This window comes from Chionomys nivalis, chromosome 7 (assembly GCF_950005125.1).
Source record: "Chionomys nivalis chromosome 7, mChiNiv1.1, whole genome shotgun sequence".
Taxonomy (NCBI): domain Eukaryota; kingdom Metazoa; phylum Chordata; class Mammalia; order Rodentia; family Cricetidae; genus Chionomys; species Chionomys nivalis.
This window is the reverse complement of record NC_080092.1, coordinates 98,738,464-98,761,803: the sequence shown is the minus strand read 5'-3', so window position 1 is coordinate 98,761,803 and position 23,340 is coordinate 98,738,464. Positions and strand designations below refer to the sequence as shown.

Sequence of the window (23,340 nt, the reverse complement as noted above, 5' to 3'; positions counted from 1 at the left end):
CTCCTATAAACAACCCTACTGAGATTCATTTGGACACACACATATGTTGTAATATGGAGCGACGGGGCTGCGTCCCCGGCACCCGGCCACCCGCATAGCTTTACCAGAAATAATTACACAGAAACTGTATTCTTTTAATCACTGCCTGGCCCATTAGCTCCAGCCTCTTATTGGCTAGCTCTTACATATTGATCTAACCCATTTCTAATATTCTGTGTAGTACCACGAGCTGGCTTACCAGGAATAATCTTAACCTGCATCTGTCTGGAGTGGGAGAATCATGGCGACTCCTGACTCAGCTTCTTTCTCCCAGCTTTCTGTTCTGTTTACTCCACCCACCTAAGGGTTGGCCTATCAAATGGGCCTAGGCAGTTTCTTTATTAATTAACCAATGAAAGCAACAGATTAATACAAGACCCACTTTCATCACACATACACACACATATACATGCGCATATATACACATATACACATACACAATACACACATACATTCACACACATAAACACATATACACACATAAACACACATATATACACACATACATGCATATATACATGAATACACATACATACATATACACGTACACACATATACACACATACATGTACACACACATTCACACATATACACACATGCACACATACACACATACACGCACATATATACACATATACACGCACGCACATACATATATACACACATGCACACATATACACACATGCATGCATGCATACATGCATATACAACACATATACATGCAGCTATGCACACATACATGCACACACACACATACACACATATACACACACATACATGCACAGAGTAAGAAGACTAGATAGGAAGAAGATGGAATTAGTCCAAGTAAAGGGGAGCAGGAAGGGACTCTGGGGAATGGATATGATGAAATACACTGCACATGTATGCAATTGTCATAAGGAAACTCTTTATTATATATAATTAACATATGCTAACACTTTGAAAGGTCAGGAGTGTTGGAGCACACCTGTAATCCTGGCATTCAGGAAGTGGAGGCAGGAGGATCAGGGATTCAAGGTCAGGCTTATTCATACATAGTGAGTTCAAGATCAGCCTGGCCCACATGACACCCTTCTTAGAAAAGGAAAAAGCAGGGGGGAATAAGGAGAAGAATCAGATGGGCCCCAGAGCAAATGCTGCCTTCTTCCCCACTGTGGCCAGGACAACTATGGATCACGTGTACCCAGGCCACAGGATGGGGGAGCAGGCAGCCATGACCCTTGAATGGGGCCAACACATTCCTTCCACGCCCCTTTAGGAAAAGCACTGGGCCCCACTTCCAGGCACCTGCAGGGCCTTTGTCCAGCAGCCTCCACACTATGGAGAAGGGATCTCGCTTTTTGATCAGGGCCCTAGTCCACCTGCTCCGTTTTGGCCCCATCCCAAGACTGGGCATGGCCACATGGGCTCCCGGCACCAGCGTGGCCACATGGGCTCCCAGCACCAGGCAAAGTCAGAAGACCAGCTGTTTGCCAAGCTGCTGATTCTAGCTGCCAAGCCAGCTGCCGGTAGGTGGAAAGGAGGGCTGCCTGCCAACCTTGTTGGCCAGCAGAAGGAAGAAGTGCCTACCCTCCACTGCGGGGCCAGAGAGGGGCTGTTAACAGTGTCCAAGCCCATGAGCCGTCACAAGCTTCACTGTGATCCCCAAGACACACACACCCGACCTCTGGCGCCTGTCAGTAAGTCCATTCACAAATCCCTTAGCAGGTGTGTTTAAGTTAAATCTGGAGCATGAATCCGAAATTTAGGGGAGACCCTAAATGCAGCCCTAAGTGTTCTTGAAAGGCAGACAAGCTGTGGGAGGCAGGTCACTTGGAGTCAGGGCAGGAAGACTGATATGGTCCCTCCCTCCAGGCATGGAATGCCTGCAGTCACGGGTGGCCGGAAGTGCCCTCCCCCACCCTTGCTAGGAGCACTATGTTGTTGCTTGCTCGCACCTGGATTTTGAACTCTGACCTCCAGAGATTTGTCTGTTTGAAGGCATCTGGTTGGTTTCTGGATTTTCGCGCCACAGCCCCAGGACGGTCATACAGATGTCCGGGCTGCAGTCAGGCCAGGGGGCTACCCGCTCTGCTAGTCCCAGGGCCCCGCACTCCAGCACAGAAGAACAAACTATGTCCCATCACTATCCGTGAGTCCCCAGACCCTGTCCACACACCAAACAGCTACTGAACCATACTCGGGAAATCCACACCTCCCTGGTAGGAACTGGCAATTTGGGCCCTGAGTACAAAGCCAAGAATGCAATTGGCCTTAAAAAGGCTGAAGTGGCTACCAGATAGGATGAGGGAAGGAGGAAGACTATCCAGTGAGCAAAGAGGCCAGCTTGCTGTAGGTCACAATGGCAAGTTTAATGTTTTCTGAACAGAGCAGGGCAAAGCCCAGGTGGCAGTGGGCGTCTGCTGCAGGCACACCCAGGGGACCTGGCTTGCAGAAGCCCCTTCAGAGGTGGTCTCTGCAAACACTGAGCCCCAACAGTCAGACGCCCAGGGCCAGCAGGCAGCAGCAAACAAGACTTGATTGGCACAAAATAGCCAGTACCCAGGCCCTGGTCATCAACACGGACCGAGATGCGCAAAGGACACGGGTTCTCTGAGATCTGAGAATCAGCCCTGAAGCTGTCCCTGAGTCTGGTGGCAGGATATGAATTTCATGTTTCCTCTTCTACCACGTCAGAAGTGACTCAGACATAGGATGTACTCTCTAGCTTTGATTGGCTCTCCCCAGCTCCGGGCCACGTTGCCATAGGTTGGCTAGAGCTGCGTCAGGCTAGGTGTCCTGTCAGACTCATCAGCTCCTGCAGGCTAACGTATCAAGCACCCAGACAGGACACCGAACCAGCGAGAAGATGGGACACAGGCTGCTGGGGGCAGCTAGATGGACCCCAAATCAAAGGCCTGCTGCCTTCCATGGCTGATCCATCTGGAAGGAGAAATGGGGAACTGGTCCCACAACAGACAGGGGGCCAACCCGCTGGGGTTCCAGAGCAACCCAGGGAAGTGGAGGAAAGCTGAGGGGTGCTAGGGTATGCTAGGAGCTTTCCTTCTTATAGAGAAATCTGCAGGTACAGGAATCCCTGAGGTCCCCAGCCGCTGGCCAGGAGCCTGTGAGTTGGAGTGAGCCGGATACTGCCCCCAGTTCAGAGTCAAGAACAGTGGGCCTGCTGCCCCTCTTGGGAGCTGACATTTGTTGCCCTGCCCTCATCCTTTCACTATTGTGGCTCAGAAAGACTGACAGGCCCCTGGGCAAGGCTGCAGCAAGTCCACAGAGTTTGGAGGTCAGTCCTGCTGTCCCCAAGAAAGCTCATGCATGGCCTAATAGAGGGCTCCTTCATTGTCATCCATGGATCCATCCAATGGATCCTTTAGATCCATTCTCTCTCCTCTCTCTCTCTCTCTCTCTCTCTCTCTCTCTCTCTGTCAGAGCCAGCTGGCTGAAAGGCCAAAACTAACACTGCTTTCCTGTCTCTTTTCTGTTTTACTTTGTTGCTTTAAAACCCGTGGCATTTACTTAATTACGTCCAAGAATGGGAACACACAGGGGCTGTGCTCTGGAGCACCCTGTGGCCGCAAGACACACACCACAGGGTCGTCTAAGGCTTTGTACACAGGAGCTGGAGGTCCCCCAACGTCCTCACAGGCACCCCGCCCAATGATTTCATCTACGGAGAGCAGCAGCCAGACCTGGGACCACACGGCCCTTTGGGCTTCCCAGCGGCCACGGGCATCTTGTCAAAAAAAACAAAACTGAGAAAACCGAGGCCAAAGAGGCCAGGACTGAGAGGAGAGGCGATGGGGTCAGCCTGGGGCAGGACTCCAGTGTCCACGGAATGCAGGGATGGGCAGGGGTGACAGGCGAGGAGTCTGGGACAGTCCTGCGGAGGGTGGCGGCTAGGGCTCGAAGGCTGGCTTGACCAGGTAGCCACTGAAGGTGATGTAGGTGTCGAACTCATCGCTGAAGATGGCGTTCTCCCGCTCGCCCTTGAAGAGACGCACCCACACCTCATCCTGCTCCCGCAGCTCCAGCATCAGGCTCTGACTCTGCATGATGCTACGGTCGCTCACCTGCGCATACAGGATCACCACCTCCTCCTCATTCTTCATGATGTGCAGGTACGTCTCCTTCTGGTTCCAAGTGTGCACGTTGAGGCTGAAGAAGTAGATGCCTGGCACGTAGCAGTAGAACTTGCCCGTGAACATATTAAAGTGTTCATAGAGGTTCACAAACTGCGTGTCAAAGACCACGGGCTGGAAGTAGTCGTTACTGTGCAGGGGCTTCTTCCGGCCCACGGAGAAGGCTGCGTAATGGCTCTTGCAGCGGTCTCCAGGAGCCCCCATGGACCCCTTCTGCCCTTTGGGGCCAATATGGCCCCTGGCACCTGTAGAACCTGTTTTACCATATTTCCCCTGGAGGCCTCGATCCCCTCGGTCACCTTTCTCACCTAAGGGAGAACAAGAAGAGATGAAGCCCCAAAAGAGGTCAGTCATGTGACTCCACATCCCAGCCCTGACCTGGGCATCCTGCCTAATGCCCCTACTGGGCGTGGGGACATTTTGGTTCTCCTATCATTAGAGCTAACGTTTCCCCTGTCAAGGGTTGCTCTGTTTTCATCCAGGAGGCAAGCCTTTTCATTTCCTTTCTGCAAAGTCCTGGCAAAGACAAAGGAACATATGGGTTTGTCCACCAGCAACAGGCTCCGCGGCCAGGCCTGGGCTCACTCTGAGAAAATGGACTGCAGATGTCAGAAGTCAGAGCAGGGTCCAGGCTGCGAGCGTCCCCTGGGGTTGTGTGACGTTATCTAGAGGGAGGGCACAGCACCGCAGAGAACGAGCTTGGGCACTGTGTCAAAACAAAGAGCTTCGAAGGTCTGCAAGCCCCATGCACACAGGGTGGAGGCGGAATCCCCAGGCCCTTGCTTATGTATGTGCATGTGTGGTGTTTGTGTCCACGTGTGACATGCATGTGCACACACCCGACAGATACGTGGAGAGGCCAGAAGAAGATGTTGGGTGTCCTCTTTTCTCTTTCCACCTCACCTTTTTTTCCCTTGATTTATTTATTTTTATTTTATGTGCGTTGGTGTTTTTTTTCCCCGTGGATGTTGGATTCCCTGGATCTGGAGTTGCAGGCAGTTGTGAGCTGCCATGGGGGTGCTGGGAATTGAACCTGGTCCTCTGAAAAAGCAATCAGTGCTCTTAACCACTGAGCCACCCACCTTACCTTTTGATGTCAGGTTCCTCATTGAGTCCCACTGCTTCAGAAAGCCTGGATTCTAGAATCTGCCTGACTCTGCCTGACTCTGCCCCTCCCTGTGCTGGTTACAGGCACTTGTAGCTATGCCTGGTTTTTACGTGGGTGGTAGGGATTTGAACTTGGGTCTTCTTGCTTTCTCAGCAAGTGCTCTTACCCACTGAGCCATTTCTGTGGCATCCTCTGAGGTCCTCTTCTGCTCATGGAAAACAGTCAGATGACAGCCCTCTAGATGACAGCCCATCTCCGCTCTATCTGAGACCCCTGGTCCTACCCAGCCCCACTTCGCAGGATCTCCCTCTCCGTCAATATAGAGCAGCCCCCCCGGAAGTGCCCCCAGCTGTCTCACCTTTCAGGATGGTGATGTTGATTTGGGGTGGTGGGATTGTCTGGTAGACAGGCGTGCCGGGGTCGCAGCATCGGTAGCACCTGGACGTGGGGAGGTCTTCGCCCTGGCTGGGGGTACGCTTCTCATGTGTTTCTTCATCCCTGAGGGAATAAACCACCACAAAATGATAAACTCTTTGAGTTAGGAGCTCTCTTCTGTCGCTGTGGACCAGGGCTTGGCTCCCGTTGGCTTGCCTTCCCCTGGATATGCAATACTCTGATTAGCATAGGCATGGGAGAGAATCCCGAGATCCTGACTGCAGATAACACACACACATGTGCATACACGCACACACATGCACATACATGCACACACGCACGTACATGTGCACACACATATATGCACACACACAAACACACATGCACACATGCACACATGCACATACACACCATCATAGTAGTGATATATACAAAACAAAGACAAAGCAAAAGACAATGACCTCAGAACTTCGGTGGAGAGATCTTGCCTGCAGGACCAGGACTTTTCATGCTCATGAGCTGGGCTGTGAAGCTAGAGCACAACCTACCAGCAACTTCATTCGTAAACAATTTCACTTCATCTTCCGGTGCCCCTGAGCTACAGCAGCCTGTGGACAGCAATGGCTCTACACCGCCATCTCATGGCCACATGCGACATTGCACCTGAGAGGTGTCTAAGCTGGCCCCTCCCTTTCCTACCCTGATACACATTTCCCCCCAGGACCATCTGGAGCATGGATCCACATACATCCTGAGTTCAACCACATGAAAACCCAGTTCCTGGAGAAAGATTCACCCACACGTCTCTCCTAAGCTTCAGAAATCCTGCGGGAAGCCTTCATTCCACCCAGTTCAGCAGGCCCCACAGATGACATCACGTGTCCAGAATTGAAGGCGGCCTCATAATGACTCTTTGCCTGTGACACTTGCTGTTTCCAAATGCTTTTTCTGCCATGTTCTAGTGGCCCATAATAGAGCCTTCTGCATCCCTGAACTTCCCTTCATATCCAGCACGTCCTGGGGAGTCAACCTCTACCCCAGGCACCCCCAGGCACCCCCAGGCACCCCCAGGCATCCCCAGGCTCTGATCATGTCTAAGGCATCATGTGGACAGGACAGGAGTCCTGGAGTTGTCTTCCCAGCAACGAGGCATGCTCTGATGCTTCTAGCATTCCTTCTAAAACACCCTCTGAAACAAACCTCTCCTGCAGACTCCCTGGTCCCTCCAGAAGGAGCCTGGATTAGAGTCCCCCTGGCACACACCCTGCTCAGCCACCTCAGCTTCACACTTCACATCCTCGCTTCCCAGACTCCAGCTCCCACCACCCCAAACCACCCTCCCCTCCTGCACTACCCACCCCCCTCTGCCTTTTCCTCCCAGCACTGCGGGTGCAGCCCTGCTTCGGAGCCTGGATTGCAGTGTGTTTGTCTGTCTCCCTGTGGCCTTAGGTTTCTAGAAGCCAGAGTCTGTCCTCAAGTGCAAGTGCGTCTCCAGGATCTAAGAGATGATGTGACTGACAGCTGACAGCTGCTAATTAATCAATGTTGGCTGAATGAAAACAGGGGAGAGGAAGAAGAAACAAAGGAATGGGGTTTCTCGGGCCCTGGAACCTTGAATATTAAATTGACCCAATGCTCAGGAGCATGAAGAAATCCAAAGTCAGCATGGAGCCTTGTGCAAACTGTTAGTATCCAGGCACTGTCATTTGGGGACCTGGGAGAGTGTTTCATGCCCTACATCAGACTTGTGTGCATGGCAGACAGTAGCCTGTCCCTTTAAGAAGACAAGCTCTGCCTACTCAAGTTCTCTCTTCTGAAGAGGCAGGCAGGTCTTTGCCTCTCTCCATCTCCCTCTACTTCTCTCTGTCTCTCTCTGTCTCTCCCCCATTCTCTCTTCCCTTCCCATCCCCTTTAGCTCAATAAACTCCACACTCAAGCTCTGTCTGCACGGCAGTGTAGTCTCTCACCTGCCGCACTCAAGTTTGTCTGTATGGTGTATTCTTTCACCTGCCGCTAAGGTCCCAACTCTGGCTGTATCACAACATAGACTTCTAGAATATCATATTTGATGTCCCTACAAAGTATCTCCCATAGCCATGGGTCTGTATATCACTGAGGTCACAGACATAAAGGCAAGTGACACCATGATGTCCTTTATAACCTTTGGGGAAAAGCTGACACCTGGCCTGCCTGGTCCACCCTCACCAGCACATTCTGACCTGGGAGGCAGACAGAATCCCTGGTGGGTAGAAAGACAGAATCCCTGGTGGGTAGACAGACAACAGAATTCCTGGTGGGTAGCAGACAGGCAGAGAGGCCATGGCTAAGTACTAAAGGTGGCGAATTTCCATGGCTGGCTTCTTCCTCATCCTCTTGACCTGAGACCAAAGCCTGACAGCTTCAGGAAACCATTGTAGGCTTTGGTCCCCCACCAGCAGGCCCCCTGCTGACCGACTAGATCAACAGATTCAAGGCCAGCTCAGGACGTGGTCACAACAGTCGTGAGCCAATCAACCATCCTGTCTTCAAACTGACCAACCCTGAACTGGGGAGGAAAACTCCCGAGAGACTTTCAAACCTCAGCCCTGGAGAAGAGACAGGATGTTTTGGCTTTCAGAGATCTCCCTCTGCAAAGCAGATGTGTTTTGCATCTCTGTGTGTATGCCTGCTTCCTGCGTGTGTCTCCTCACCCCCAGTAAATGCCATCCTTCAACTGCTGCTGCTGTCTGCGGTGTCTGAGATTTCTCTGCTGCCACCTGTTGTGCTTGAGATTTTCCCTGGGTTTTGTCTGTTGTTTTAAGTCTTTAACTAGCAGAGAAAACAATCCTGATTAAGACCCCTAGACGGTATTGCCATCTTATAAGGGAATAAGTCATTGAGGCCACTTGTCCCTGTCTCCTGCTTGCCCCTGTACTCAGAGCCTTGGTGCACTTTCCCTGGAGACTAAGCTAGAAGGCAAAGGCAACTGGAAGAACAGACCAGGTGCCTTTTCATTATAGACATGTAAAGTTCGTGCAGACTCGGCTACCCTGGGGTTAGAGTGAGGCTGGACCACCATCCTCAGAGTCAGACAAGATGTCCAAGTCAACATAAGGAGAAAGTCACTGTTGGAGGAAGCCGCTTGTTGGTTCCTGACTGCTCAGCCCAAAAAAAATCACACAGAAACTGTATTAATTAAATCACTGCTTGGCCCATTAGCTCTGGCTTCTTATTAGCTAACTCTTTCACTGCTTCTCTGACCTCCAGGACCAACCTCCCTAAGGACCACACTGCAGCTTCCGCTTTGCCCCCTGGCAGCTCTAGGCCACCAGCACTGGAGCTCCCCAAACATCACACACTTGACCCAGTCAGCTCAGAACCCCTGCCAGCATGGAGTCACAGCCCCTCACCTCTTCTCATGGTCCAGAGGAGGTGGCAGCTTCTCTTTCTCTTCCCACTCCAGCTGTTCCTGCTGACCACGGGGCACAAGGCTCAGGGCTGGGCCCCAGGCAACGGCCAGCAGCAGGCAGCATCCCAGCATGAATCCCCGTCCATAGGAGCCCATCTTTCTGCTAAAATACAAGAAGAGGGTGTCAGTCAGGAAGGAACTCTACAGAGAAACAACCGACGGTGAGAACTGTTTGCCTGTGCACGGCACATGTGCACACACACACACACACACTGATCCACAGGAACTACAGACTCACTAAGCACAGTTTCACTGTGCCAGTCTCTCAGGAAGGTGGTCCATCACCTGCGGCCCCCGACAATAAGCAGAATAATCCCAAGTGAGTCCAGGGCAACTGCTAGTCCCTCCCCAGAGGGATTTGTGGGCAAAAACTGGCTGCTGCTGTTTTCTGCCAGCAGGGGGCGTTGGGCGAGTGTTCATTTGCAAGTGATGCAGAGAAAGTCACCCAGTCAACTCTCAGCACCCCTGTCTCACAGCCCCCCTCCTGCCAAGCAAAACCTGGGAAGGACCCTCCTCTTCCGATATGGAGATCATCCTTCAAGCCATTCCTCAATCCCAGATGCTTCCCCCACCACTGGCTAAAGAAAGTGAGGGGGGTGTATGAGTACACGTTTAAATACTCTATCTTCCCATCATCTCTGTCTAAGTGCATGGCCTGGGGAAAGCAGGACCAGGCCCTCTTCCCCTTTGGCTGCACACCACAGTCGGTGGTCCAGCCCTTGGTTTCGCAAACCTAGGACTCCTCTTAAACTTCAGCTTCTGGTTCAGCTACCCAGGGCAAGGCCTCGGGGTCTCTGTGTTTTCAGGATATCCGGGTACTGCCGAGGGTCTGCCGACAGATAGCAGTTTGCATGCCACCTTCTAGTCACGCCCCCACACCCCCGCCAGCCCTGGCACCTGTCAGCAGGCCTGCATGCCTGCTCCTTAGCCTGGAGCTCCTTTGCCCTGCTTGGATTGATAAGCAGCGAAGGGGCCCCGGCAGTGGCACCAGGCACCGGGGCGCGAGTCTTGCGTCCATGCAATTAATTCTTTGGGCCCGTGAGGTAAGGGTAGGTCTGGGAACATGTCCTCATTAGTCACTTCTATCCCACCCAGGCCTCGTGTGATCCTGTGGCTAATCTTTCCAGGAGACGATATTCATTCATTAGTGTTCCGTGCATAATGAGAAGAGAGGGGGCTGGGATGATCTTTCAGTCGGCAAAGCGCTTGCCTTGCAGGCACAAGGAACTGAGTCCCTTCCCTAGAATCCACATACAAAATAAAAGTAAATAAAAGCTGAGTATGGTAGTAGCTACTTACAGCCCCAGATCATGAAGTCAGAGACAGGCAGGTGCCTGGAGCTCACTGGCCAGCCAGCCTCACCTGCTTGATGAGTCCCACGCCTATGGAAGATCCTGTCCAAAAGATAAGGCAGCCAGCGGTGGTGGCAGTGGTGGCGCACGCCTTTAATCCCAGCACTCGGGAGGCAGAGGCAGGCAGATCTCTGTGAGTTTGAGGCCAGCCTGGTCTGGTCTACAGAGTGAGTTTTAGGACAGCCAGGGTCATACAGAGAAACCCTGTCTTGGAAAAAAAAAAAAAAAGTAGATAGTATCTGAGGAAGAAGAGCCGAGTGTGTCCTCTAGCCTTCATACATGTTCACACATGCACACAGAGACCTGTTCCTCCACAAACCTGGACATCCACAGCACACGTGTGCACACGTCCAGGACACACGGGGAGAAGACAGAACTGCTGGCCTAGGGCCTACCCTGAGGCTCCTGGCTCCCCTGGAGCACAGACAAGCTAAACTCAGGTGACACCGGCCCAGCTGGCCCTGTGAAGACCCGCTTCATGCTAAATGCTGCCTCTTGTTCATGCCTCCCCAGCCTGACCTGGGAGAACCTCCCTGTTCCATAGTTTCCTACATCAGGCTCTCTCCAGCCATGGGGACTTTTGCTTGGCCCTGCGACTCTCCATCACACACGGATGTCCCTGGCCCAGACAAGTGTCCTGCAGCATCCTGGACTCCGTCAGTACTCAACAAATATTTGTCGAGTAAGTTCTCTTGATCTGTTTATTTCTCTATTTCTGTATTTCCCGTTTCCCCTGGTATCTTCCTAATTATGTTCCCCGCCCCTGGAACTGTCAAGCTTGCATCTGGCAAAAGGAAGTTTTTCTTTCTTTAAGCTTGGGTCAGTTTGGGTTTTTTGTTGTTGTTTTTTCTTTTCTTTTCTTTTTCCTCACTATGTAGCCCGGGTTGGCTTCAAATTCTCAATTCTCCTGTCTTAGTGTAGTTATGTACCACCACACTAAGTTTAAATTTGATTTTCTATAAATTTAAATATATACATATATGTAACAAAATCATACATATATGTATACATATGTAACAAACTCCATGTATGTTTGGGGACATATGAATGGAAGCAGACAAAAAGCTACCTTTGGCTGTCCTAACCCAAGGGTTCTTGCTGACATTTGAAGCTGGTCAGTCCCCATTATATTGGACCCTGTCCTGTATATTTAAGGGCGCTTTATGGGATCCCAGCCTCTACCCCAAAATGCTGTTAGCACCCTTGTCAGTTTGTAACAACCAAGGACTCCAGACACTGCCCTCTGTCTGTCCCCTCAGGGCAAAATTACTCCCATCCGGGAACCAGTGTTGTGGCCCCATGCAATGCTGGTGTGTCTCTTTCCAGTCAAGAAAGGGAATTTTAAACCTATTTGTCAGAAAAGAGGTGCCCAGAGCTGGGCTAGAAATGAGACATGGATGGAGTGTCAGGTAACAGCCCCCATGGTATTCAGGGGCTCCACTGATGGCAGTGAGGTGGGCAGAGTGGTCCCCCAACATGCCTGCGCAATGCTCTCTCTCCTTTGCAAGTTCAAATCAACCCAGGGCTGAAACATTCTCCTCCTCCACGCCCTCTTAACAACCACCTAGCCAAATCCTACAGCAAAATCAGCCTGGTCAGATTAGGATCATTTCAGTCACTTTTGGGCAAAACCAATATTGCCCAGCACCTAACCTAATTAGCCCACAGATCCCTTGTCTCCATTCGCAGCACAGAGCGGTCTCCCCACAAGGGGTGACGCTTCCCTGCAGTAAGACCATCGTGGGATGCGCTCCACACAGAGAGGTAGGTTCACAGAAGGCCAGGACACCCTGACCATGGGCGTCATGCCCCCAACCAGGACTCATACAGCCTGTCTCTAGGTTGTGTTGTACTAAGAGTCCCTCAAGGCAACCCCAGCATGACCCTCCAGTTCTTTCGCAGCCTCTCCTGTCCTTGTCTCCTGTCAAGGAGAGCTGAGTTCCGTGGGAAACTCCGTTATCTTATTCCTCCCTCTAAGTTCCACAGAAGCTGCAGAGCCGAGCCCAGCACCCTTCCTCAGCCCACCCAACCTTCACCCCAGCAAGGGGAATCTCCCTTTGCAGAAGAAGTACAGTTACTTCCAGGAAGGGGGGGCATGTGAGGGCATGGGAAAAATCCTTGCTGGGATGTCTTATCCCTTCCCAGACCTCATGTGGTAGGTCCTTTACGGCAACCAGTGTTCATCATCCACAAGCTCAGTTTGGCCTATTGTTTCTGGCCCCTCCGCGCCTGTGTGTGTGGATGGTGGCCTCCTGGAGTGTGAAGTTGTCTGTGTGGGTTTGGCCCTGGTATCCTCCACACACACACACTTCCCCACCTCAGCTCAGTGCCATTGACAAAAGCATTTTGTAAACACTGTTTTCTTCCTTAATCCTCATCGGGTAAGCAGCCAGCAGTTCAGAGAGGCGAGAAGCCTGTAATCTCCTCCAGCGGCCAGAAGCCTGGGAAGGAGTCAGAGCCGCCCTCTCAGCTGGCAATTTAACACAGGCATGGCTTATGGCATGTCATTGTGCGAGAGTTGGGGGTGAGGGCAGAGGAGGTGATTCAGCCATAAATTAAATGTATTCCCCATCTCAACTGTCTAACAGTCCAGGGAGAGAAACAGACAAACGCTCAAGACGGATGACAAGAGATGGGCAGGGAACATTCTAGAACCTTGCTCTCAGAACAGCGGCCATTGTGGTATCAAAACCAATTAAAATAAAACTCCAGTTAAGCACTAAGCATGGGGTACATACCTGTCATCCCAGAATGCACCAGGAAGAGGCAGAAAGAGCTCAGGACAGTCTCCGCCTCCCCTTCACCAGGATTACTCCTGCAGGCCACTGCACTGGCATTTTTTACACAGATTCTAAGGATCAAACTCTTGTCTTTGTGCTTTTAATGCAAGCGCTTTGCCAACTGGACTATCGCACCTGCCGGAAGATCTCAAGTCTGAAGCTAGTCTGGGCTATTTAATGAGACGATCTCAAAGGGGCTGGGGGTTTAGGTCAGCTGTAGAGCGCCTGACTAACATGGACAAGGTACTGGATTCTATCCATAGAATAATAATAAAATGAAATTCAAAGTTCTGCTCCCCGGGCAGGCCAGTCACGTCCCAAGCTCTGGGCAATTGCGTGCATGGTGGTATTGCTGCCATATTGGAAAGTACAGTGCAGAACATATTGGGCATGGCTGTCAGGTCCAAGGGGGACTCTGTTCTAGATTAAAATGAGGCTAGCGGGGGAGGAGGCAGGAGTTATGAACTGAAATCTGGGAATCATTTAGACTTCTTCCTCCCTTGTATCCGGCACATCTAATCCACCACCAGCCTTCCTTCACAGCCTCGTAGGTCACTTGTCCTTCCTGTCACTGAACCTACCAGATGATTTCCAGGGGTCCTGGCTGCCTCCCAGACAAGCATCTTTGTCCAGCTTTGCCGGGGCCTGGACAGCACCCTAGCCTTTCACACTCATTTCCCAGGAAGCCTGGCGAAGATAGGACTGGATCCCTCCCCACGCGCCCCTAATGGCTTCAAGCTGCTCCTTGTTTGAGCAGGGCACTGCCAGCCCTCCACCACCGCCGCTTTCCTCCTGTATGCACTGGGAAGCCAGGGCCTGCCCACCTCTGCCTTGGCCCTGGGTAGAACTGACTTCAACCACTGAGGAGTGTAAAGCACCCATGTGAGGACCGGATTCAGCCAAGGAAGAGAAAAAGTCACACTGAGGTGGCCTTCAGGTTTCCTAACATGACATCAGTGCTTGGGCATCTCCTTTATCATGAGATCATTTATCCCTCAAATACCCAAACGGGAAGAGCTAGAGTGTGATGGAGTGACTTCCAGTCCGCGGTAAGCCCTGAACGTGCTTTGGTCTAGAAGCCTCTTCAATATGTGATTTTGCTGCTTGGACTCAGCAGCCCACGCTGGCTGGTCAGAGGTTCTGCCTCTTCCCCCAGATTCTTTTTTTTTTTTTTTAATTTATTATGTATACAATATTCTGTCTGTGTGTATGCCTGCAGGCCAGAAGAGGGCACCAGACCCCTCTACAGGTGGTTGTGAGCCACCATGTGGTTGCTGGGAATTGAACTCAGGACCTTTGGAAGAGTAGGCAATGCTCTTAACCTCTGAGCCATCTCTCCAGCCCTTCCCCCAGATTCTTAATGGAGACAGCTAGGGAGCCTGGACTCCTGATGGCAGATGGCCTCACATGTGTTTCAGAGCCTACCTCCTCCCGAAATCACCGTCCTTCCCTTTTATAATCTTTTCCTGTTCCTGTCTTTTTTAAGGTTTGGGGGTTTCCTCCAAAGCCCAAGCCCAGGGAGGGAGAAGGGGGAATCTTCCAGGACAGCCAGCTTTTGAGCTCAGGACTCTTTGTCCCTGGATGTGAGTGAGGTCTTGTCTGGGGCAAAACCAAGAAAGGAAAGATCAGGATTTCTCTGTCCCAAAGCAGCTTCCTCGTCTACACCCTGTCCAGGAAGACTCACCTGGAGCAGCCTGCCCAGGCCCTGCCATGTGGCTGTCAGGCCACCAGCCCAGTGGCACCTGACCAGCCCAGCCTGCAGGGCTCCACGCTTCCTCAAGAAAACAAAGATCTCCTTGAGGAGCCCAGCTGTCCTTAGGTCACCTCCCAGCTGGGTCCCCTCCTGCTCGGAGCTCACCCTTCTTTGAGAACTGTCTGAGAGAAAAGAGGCCCCAGGAGTTTGTGCCAGGGCCCCACTCTGCAGGTGGCCTGGCCCACGGCCCATTTCTTTGGCACCAGCAATGATGCTGCCCTGGGGGCTGACCACTCCCAAGACCCAGGGAAAAGAGAACCTGGGGATTCTGTGCCCTGGCTCTAGCATGCCCAGCCCTCTGCAAGCAGCACAGACTGGCCTTTGTCTGGGTCCCCCAAGCCTGGACATCCCCCAGCACTTCACAGGAACCGCCTGAGGATGCTCTCCAAGAGGGAAGGCTGCCCTCTACCTAGTGAGTAAGCACGGGGTTTCTCTGTGTAGCCCTGGTTATCCTGGAACTCGCTCTGTAAACCAGACAGGCTTCGAACTCACAGAGATCCACCTGCCTCTGCCTCCCAAGGGCTGGCATTAAAGGTTTGTGCCAGCGCCACCTGGCCAGCATCTGTCTATCTTGCTACTACCTATTCCAGCCCAGACTGCTCACACCACACTCGCCACCTGGTGGTACCAAGTTTTCTGCAATGTCTGAGTGCTTTAGTTATTTATTTTGTTGTTACTATCTTGAGAAATAATAGCCCACTTACTATGTAGACTCTGTTCTCATGGCAATCCCCCGTCTCAGCCTCCTGAGTGCTGGGATTACAGGCGTAAGAGAACCTTGCCCAATGTAAAGGTTTTGAAATATCTACCAGTTGGGCCTGGAGAGGTTAAGAGGACTTCCTGCTCCCAGCAAAACCCCTGTAACTTCTGTTCCACAGGACCTTTCTTCTGGCCTCCAGGGGCACCCACACACGTGTAGAATGCACTCACACAGAAACATGTACATACGCATACATAAGGACAAAAAATAAGGGCTGGAGAGATGGCTAAGAGGTTAAGAGCACTGAATGTTCATCCAGAGGTCCTGAGTTCAATTCCCAGAATCCACATGGTGGCTCACAACCATCTGTAATGAGATCTGGCGCCCTTTTTAGTGTGCAGGCATACATGCAGGCAGAATAAATAAATAATAAACCTTAAAAAAATCTTCAAAACACCTCCATTTTGGGCACCCCCTTCATTTGCACCAGGTTCTGACCTACCCTGTCTATTGAGTTTACCTTTCCTTGTGGAAGAAAGAAAGGAAGGAAGGAAGGAAGGAAAGAAGGAAGAGAGAAAGGAAAAAAAAAAGCCTTGAACTTATGTGGCCCAGGCTGGCCTTGAGCTCACCACCACCCTGCCTCAGCCTCCCTGGTGCTGAACACCCACAGATCTCCCTTTTTGGTCTCCCCACAAGACAATTGCTTTCCAAGGCCGCTTCCTCAGCTCATAACTCCTCTTGCTCCAAATGCTTCCTGCCTGTCATGCCTTTAACGGACACCAACCCAACCCATCCTCTCCCAGGAGTGCTGAGCCTCCCACGTCTGTGATTTCCAACACACCAGCCCACAGGGCTCTTTTAATTAGTTGAGACTAAACACTATAAAACTTCACGTTCTGTGGCAGATGCATTCAAGCTTCCCACCAGACTAGTGGCCACCACACTGGGCAGCCCGCTGGTTGGACTTCTGACTATGGTTTTGAACAGGGAGGCTCTGTATCTGTGTTCCCAAATATCTGCTTGGTGACCCTAGTCTGCCCTACCATGGGATTAACTCCAATTAACTCACGCTGTCTTTCTGTTCCCACAAACCTGGCTTCTCCGTGCTTGGACTAGCAGTTGGGTGAGAGACGGCACTGTTCCCTGGGGCTGAAAGCGTGGGAGCTGCTAAGACCCACACTTTTCATACACCTTCCACACCTAAGCCATTGCCAAGCTCCCAAAGGTCTCTGCCCCTTGCGTCCCGCCTACATCAAGTCTTCCCCAGATGGTCCAGGGTCTCCCTGCCTCCCAGAGGCAGCTTTAAGATGCAAATTGGAGCATCATTCTTGATTTCAAGGGTGTCCAGTGACAAGAAAGGAAATGTAAATCCTGAGCATCAACACTGACTGCTTCCTCCCCCACCACTCAGCTACCTACAGGTCTTTAGATGGATGCCCCACTACCTCCTCCCCAGCCATGTCTTCAGAACCGGCCTCCCTCAGCAGCCTTCTTAACTGCTCCACTGTTGCTGACCCTTCCTCAGCATCTAGTACAGAGCTGCTCTGTTATCACTGGTGTCCTGAGTGAGTCCCCAGGAATTATGAACTCCTGGGAGATGGGACTGTTTCGTTCCTACAACCTTTGGCATCTGATGTCACTTTTTAAATACTTATTTTTAGTGTGTGTGTGTGTGTGTGTGTGTGTGTGTGTGTGTGTAGGGATGCTCAGGGAAGCCTGAAGAGGGCATTGGATCCCTTGGGTTAGAGTGACAGGTGATTGTAAGCCACCCAATCTGAGACTTGAATCCTCCACAAAACCAGCAGTCACTTAACCACTGAGCCATCCCTCCACGTCACTTTGTGTGGTTTGTACTGCGGTCAATCCCAAGTGCAAAACCACCACGTATCTTCAAATGTTCAGATGTGGCAAGGTCCATGAGAGAGAGCCATATGCTGTTAAGTGTGACCTGAATTGTGAATCTAGCTGTAGCCTGGAGCTAGCCTTTTCCAAACGTCTCTCTTCTCTGCGCTCAAAAAGCTGTCTGCTTCTAAGACACCCCAACTCTGCACCTCCTTAGCCAAGGTTACAAACCCCAGAGGCCACCAGGAAGACAGAGCCATTAGATGACAATAATCATTTGGGTGGGAAACCCAGACCAAGGCTGTTGGTTAGAGGTAAACTCACCCATAGGGAAGTATAGGGGTTATACCAATCGGAAACCCTGGTTCTGTCTAAAGGAGGAGGAAGGAGAGACAATGGAGGACAGGAGAGGAGGGGACAGACAAATCCACCCACAGCGCTGATCAGTGCAAACATCTATTGACACAGATGTCTCTAGCACCATGAGGCGGGAAAACACAGATTAGAAGTGTAGTGCCCCCAGACCCACCCACCAACAACCCTGAAGCCCTCCCATCCAGCTTCTCCCCACAGCCGCCATGGGGACTGGAAACAGCACTGTTGACACTTTCTTATTTGGCTTCTCTAGGCTTTCCTCCCCCCCCCCCACCCGCCACCGTAACAATCCCATCATTTTCTTCACAGTAAGTACACATTATTTTCCACTTAGAAGACTACAAAATAAGCCCCACCCTGGGGACCAAGAGAGCGTTTTGTTTATTCCAGGGAAGCTGACTTCACATAGGAAAGTAGATGGCAGGGGAGGAGGGGCGGGGGCGGGGCTGTGATGCATGTATGGTATGGCTCACGTGGAGTCGCTGGGCTCAATAGCCCAGGGCTGGGCTTCACATCCTTTCATTCCTTTAGTGGGTGTTTATGAACGCCAGCAACATGCCGGGCAGTGGGCTGATGCTAGAAACATCTGGAGCAAGAAGATGCTGACCTTTCCTCGGGCATCGGCTGTTCCCGCACACTGGGCTTGGGTTTGGGGTCCCTACCTGATTAGCTTGCTTAGTGACAGCTGGAACAGCAGCAGCCACCCTTGGGGTGACAGAAATGCCCATCTGAGCACCTACAACATACCAGGCATAGTACGGGCACCAGGATCCATCACTGGCGTCTTTGGTTCGATGGTCAGAAATCTCTGTGGTGCCAGCAGGCTGACGTTAGAGTTCAACTCCTGTGGACACAGAGTGACCAAGAATGGCCCCCTCACCCATTCAAATGGGCGGTATCTCATCCGCTCGAATCATTTTTAGGACCTTGTTTTTAACAGAGTGGAGAGAAAACAGTACGTTAGTAAGCTCAGAAGGAGAGGTCTGTGGCTAGGGATAAGGGGTTCCTCTGCCTGTCAGTGCCCCGCAGAGGAGCCAACCTGAGTCATCAGGCATGACTAAGGCCAGGAAGATTGTGTGGTGTTTAAGGCTGCCCTGAGGGGACATACTGAATTCTAGCCCTACAAACATAGGGAGACTCTGTCAACAACAACAGCAAAAGCAAATGTGCACTCTGGATCGGGAGGACCTGAGGCCACATCCCAGCGGTCAGCCAGAAGAAACTGCGTAAAGAATCAAGATACTAAGGGAAGGACCGATGCTCTCCTCCCTTCCCTTGGGGTGTCAGGAGTCAGTTGTGAACGGGACAGTGGTGAGCAGGGCTACACTTGGGTTGTCATGCTCTGACCAGGGGAGCTTGGCTCTGCACACCTCTTGCCCTCTGTTTAAATCTAAACCTCACATCAGGACCCCAAAACAGACTTAGAGGTCACTGGACCCCTTGATTGTTCTAATGAATAAGACTGTCACTCACTATTGGATTCCCTAATTGGCCTGTTGAGGACAGAGGCTGAACCTAGTTTGTTATGGCTTCCAAGGGCCCAGGTTCTGACCGTGACAACTTCAGCAACAACCCTGTCTATAAAGAGCCAGCCCCAGAGATGTAAGGGAGAGGGCTGCAGACCCAGTCTAGCTTCTAGCCTGCATCTTCCCTAAGCCCACCCACGGCTGGCAGCTCCCCTAGGGAGGTCTTTTCCTTCCCTGGTACTCAGGGCAGCAGGCAGCTGGTAACCAGATGCCCCCGGGTGCGGAGGAGCTGCAGCCCCCAGGGTGTGAGACTCCTCCGCCACATGAGGCCACAGCAGCCAGGAGCATGTCTGACCCAGTCCTGGGCACTAGGAACCTGGCTTCTTTTTTTGCCTGGCTCTGCTCCCGTCCTGGCTGCCTGGGCTTCAGCTCCCTGCCTGCTTCTCTGCCTCCTGCTCAACTGTCTCATTTCAAGGGAAATTCCTACAGCGGCCATGAAGACAGTAGGACACAGAACCCAGCCAGTGCATGGGGTCCCAGAAGTCTGGGAAGATGCCCAAGGAGAGGACTGTAAGTCTGCAAAGGCCTCAGAAGCAGACCTCAGTGAGCTGTGGTGATGGGGTACCAAAACCTCATGTGCCCAGTGAGGGCAGGAAGGGTGACTTGCGGTGGGTATCGGCTGGTACATGAAGAGCTACTGCTGGCAGGGCACCAGCATAACCCACCGTGTCTTACCAGAGCTCTGAGACACGCACCCTTCCAGGCTCTGAGGCCTCACCCTGCACACAGGCCTGTTCCTCCCCAAGCCAAACAGGCCCGCAGGGACTCGGCATGTCCCTTCCTGCTTGGGGAGGAGGGAAAGAGGAGCCACTTCTGAAGGCCTCCAAGACTGCAGCCTCCCAACAGAGGTCCTGCCAGGGCAAGGACCCAGGGCAGGGCCCTGAGAGGCAGAGCCAGAGCTGAGGCAGACACGTGTGGAGTTCTCCGGGTTTCAGGAAACTGCTCTCTGGAGAAGCCAGAATGTCTCTTGCACCTCATGAATGAGTCAGAGAGGTGACAGGGTCCTGTCCAAACAACCACCGTGGGCCACTTGGCAGTAGTGGAAGGCTGATTTCCAAGGACTAGAACCAGAGAAAAGAGCAGTTCTCTGGAGCCTACCTCCCCCCCAACGCCATGTTCTCTGGGTCCTTCAAGGCCAGTGCCCAGGCTGCTCCCAAACAGTCCCTTCCCTCCAGAGAGGGTGGTGGCCTGTCAGAAGCAGCAGCTTGCAGGGGACATCTGCCTGCCCTTCCAGCCTCACACTTTCTTTAACAGGAGAGCCTCAGCTACTCGCAAACCTAGGAACTGTGACCCACAAAACAACCTGACCCCTGGGGATAAGAAACAAATGGTCGAGGGCGCCCTGAGGTAGGACCCGTAGTTTCTACGAAATTCTTTTCATCTTTGTTTTGATGGGTGCTGTTCAATGCCAGAATATTTGGTTTATGAGTCATGCTAATTACAGGGGGGGGGGTGGAGAGGGAGGCAGGCACCAGGAAGAATAACAGAAAGGAGTGTGTTCAGAAAAAAATAATGCTGTGCTGGTTGTTCTGAACAGGGAGGTTACAGCCCCGACGAGCAGTGAGCTGCCCTCACGCTCCAGGACAGGCCTGCATTCCAGGCCTCCTGGGCTAGCCTGCTCTCTATGGACATCACAGAGGATGAGAAATGGAGGGGAGGTGGTGTATGTGTGCATTTTTAGGAGGTTCAGCATCTCCTGCCCGGGCAGAGAACCCAAGTTGAGTCTTGGGGAGTGAAGACACTGTTTAGCTAGGATGCTTCCTGTGATGGCTGCAGGGCCTCGGAGAGGACAGCCAGGCACACACAGGAGCGGTGGGCTCCTTGTTCTCGGCTCTCTGCTTCCCTCTGCAGGTTTCTCTCCTCTCTAGTGAGCACCGGTGCAGGCCTGGTAGAGACTGTACATCTTCTGCCACACTGCCCCGTCACACTATGAGAGACAGAGCCCAGCGTCACTCACTCCCAGGGGGATCCCAGTGTGACGTTTCTCAGTTTTCTTTCTCTGTTGTTTTTCTTTTTTTACTCTGAGGCAAGACCTCTCCTGGGCTGGCGGAGAACTCGTCAGCTGGTTATCTGGCTCAGGATGGCCTCAGACTCACGGCAGCTTTCCCGCCTCACAGTCTTGAGCCAACATGCTCAGTGAAAATCAAATTTGGTATTTGGTTGTTATTGTTTCCATTACCAGGGACGCAACCCGAGCCTTCCACGGCACCACACCATGCTACTGAGATACATCCCAAATCCAAAGCCAGAGAAGCATGTACATGGTCTCCGTTCCACAGGGCAACCAGGACAGAAAGAAATCAGAGAGGTGCCCCCTCAACTTCTGACAGACAAGTGCAGGCCAGGGAGTAACAAAAATGGGAAGGGAGGAGGTTCCCCAAAGAAGTCCAGCTCTCCAGGGCAGAGAGCAGCCTGGGTGGGCCCAGAGATAGACAGGGTGGGGCTCAGGTTAACCAGCAACCTACACCTGGAGGGATGCCCAGGCATCTGAGCAGTAGGTAGGCAAGGGCTGTGCAAAGGTCCCGGGGCATCTTAGAGACTGTAGCCCTCGCTCTGGCCACTGTTAGCACCATAGCTTTACTTCACAGCAAGGTCTGAAGAGAAGGGATATTTGTTTTTTCCTGCCCAGGCTGGATGCCATCCAGGAACAGCAAGCCTGTTAGAAAAGGGGGCCAAAGTCCACACTTCCTGTCAGTGTCAGGGCTCCAGCTGACCACTGACAGATGGGCTAGACCTGGACCTCAGACGGCCCAGGTGATATGGCAGGGACAGCGTGGCTCCAGGTGGAACAGAAATATGCTTTCTCCTTCCATGCCCTCTAAAAATCACCCAAAAAGAAAGAGACACCCCACAAAACAATGAGAGAAGGTGCAGTTGATCCTGTCAGCATCCTATCGCCAAGGAGCCCGGCGCCCGCAAGCTCCAGGGAGCCCCAGCAGCTGCCTCGGAAGAGTCAATCTGTGCAGGGGAGTTAGCAAGAACGGCACAATGTTGTCCCCCAAACTTCTGCTCTGTCCGCCCCTTTGCCATAAGCACCACCTCACACCTCACCGCAGGAAAGGTGTCTGTTCAGCCCTGCTCTGGCGCCCGGATGAAGCCACAAAGACGAAGCTCAGAGGCACCGAGTCCTTCCTGGTCTGTCAGATGGCCAAGCCACCTACCTCCGTCCAGCTGAGCCGGCTGTGCCAACCGAATCCTCCCGCCTCTCAGGGCTCTGGGGCGCTGACTTTTAGAGCATCTCTCAGGGGCTGAGTCTTTTCTAGGCCAGGTCAGAGGGGAAGCGCAGACACGTCAAAGGAGAGAGAGAGAGAGAGAGAGAGAGAGAGAGAGAGAGAGAGAGAGAGAGAGAGAGAGAGAGAGAGCCCGAGGGAGAAAAAGTCTCCCGAGGAGGGGGGAACTTAAGGGTGAGGAAGAGGGGGCGGTGCAAGTCACAGCGGTCCCAACACCTTTATCTCCTCAGCAGCCTCCAAGGTCTCTTTGGCCAGAAGCGGAAATGTGGTTTCTCTCAAAAGTAAAGGAAGAGAGGAAGAAAGCAGGAGAAATACAAAGAGCAAACCCCAGCCAGATGTGAGCTGCCGAGGAGCCTAGAACGCTCCTAGCGCTTTTTATCCAAACAGCAGCCAGCAGCCGTAGAGGATTAACTGTGTGTGTGCCCGGCTGGCTGGCTGGCTGGCTGGCTGGCTGGCTGGCTGGCTGGCTGGCTGGCTGGCGCTCCCTCCTTCTGACACCCTGGGAGCTAGCACAGGCTTGGAGGGGATGAGGATGGACACTGCTGTTTATCCAGAGGTCTTTCCAGATGTGGAGGTGGCTGGGAGCCCAGGACAAGAGTGCTCTACTCAGGATAGAGAACTGCAGGAAAGCTAAGCGCCTTAAGTTAACTGGCGGTTAGGGAACTGACTTGAGCATGTG

The 23,340-nt window shown here is 52.4% G+C and overlaps 1 protein-coding gene across 1 annotated transcript; it reads right to left on the bottom strand.

Annotated features, from left to right (window-relative positions):
• Window positions 1-962: 962 nt before the first annotated feature.
• C1qtnf1 (C1q and TNF related 1) lies at window positions 963-22,992 on the bottom strand. Its single transcript, XM_057776890.1, has 4 exons — window positions 22,593-22,992; window positions 9,045-9,206; window positions 5,639-5,778; window positions 963-4,480 (listed from the first exon to the last, which is right to left on the bottom strand). Exons 2-4 carry the CDS (start codon window positions 9,197-9,199, stop codon window positions 3,930-3,932), a joined length of 846 nt encoding a protein of 281 aa, XP_057632873.1. The 5' UTR covers window positions 9,200-9,206; window positions 22,593-22,992; the 3' UTR covers window positions 963-3,929.
• Between the last annotated feature and the right edge of the window lie 348 nt (window positions 22,993-23,340).

Bases quoted from the DNA above. Each gene is read 5' to 3' on its own strand.
- C1qtnf1 (XM_057776890.1), bottom strand. From the start codon at position 9,199: ATGGGCTCCTATGGACGGGGATTCATGCTGGGATGCTGCCTGCTGCTG. The intron at 5,779-9,044 runs GTGAGGGGCTGT...TTATTCCCTCAG, and splicing joins CCTCTGGACCATGAGAAGAG to GGATGAAGAAACACATGAGA. The intron at 4,481-5,638 runs GTGAGACAGCTG...GTTCTCCCTTAG, and splicing joins CAACATCACCATCCTGAAAG to GTGAGAAAGGTGACCGAGGG.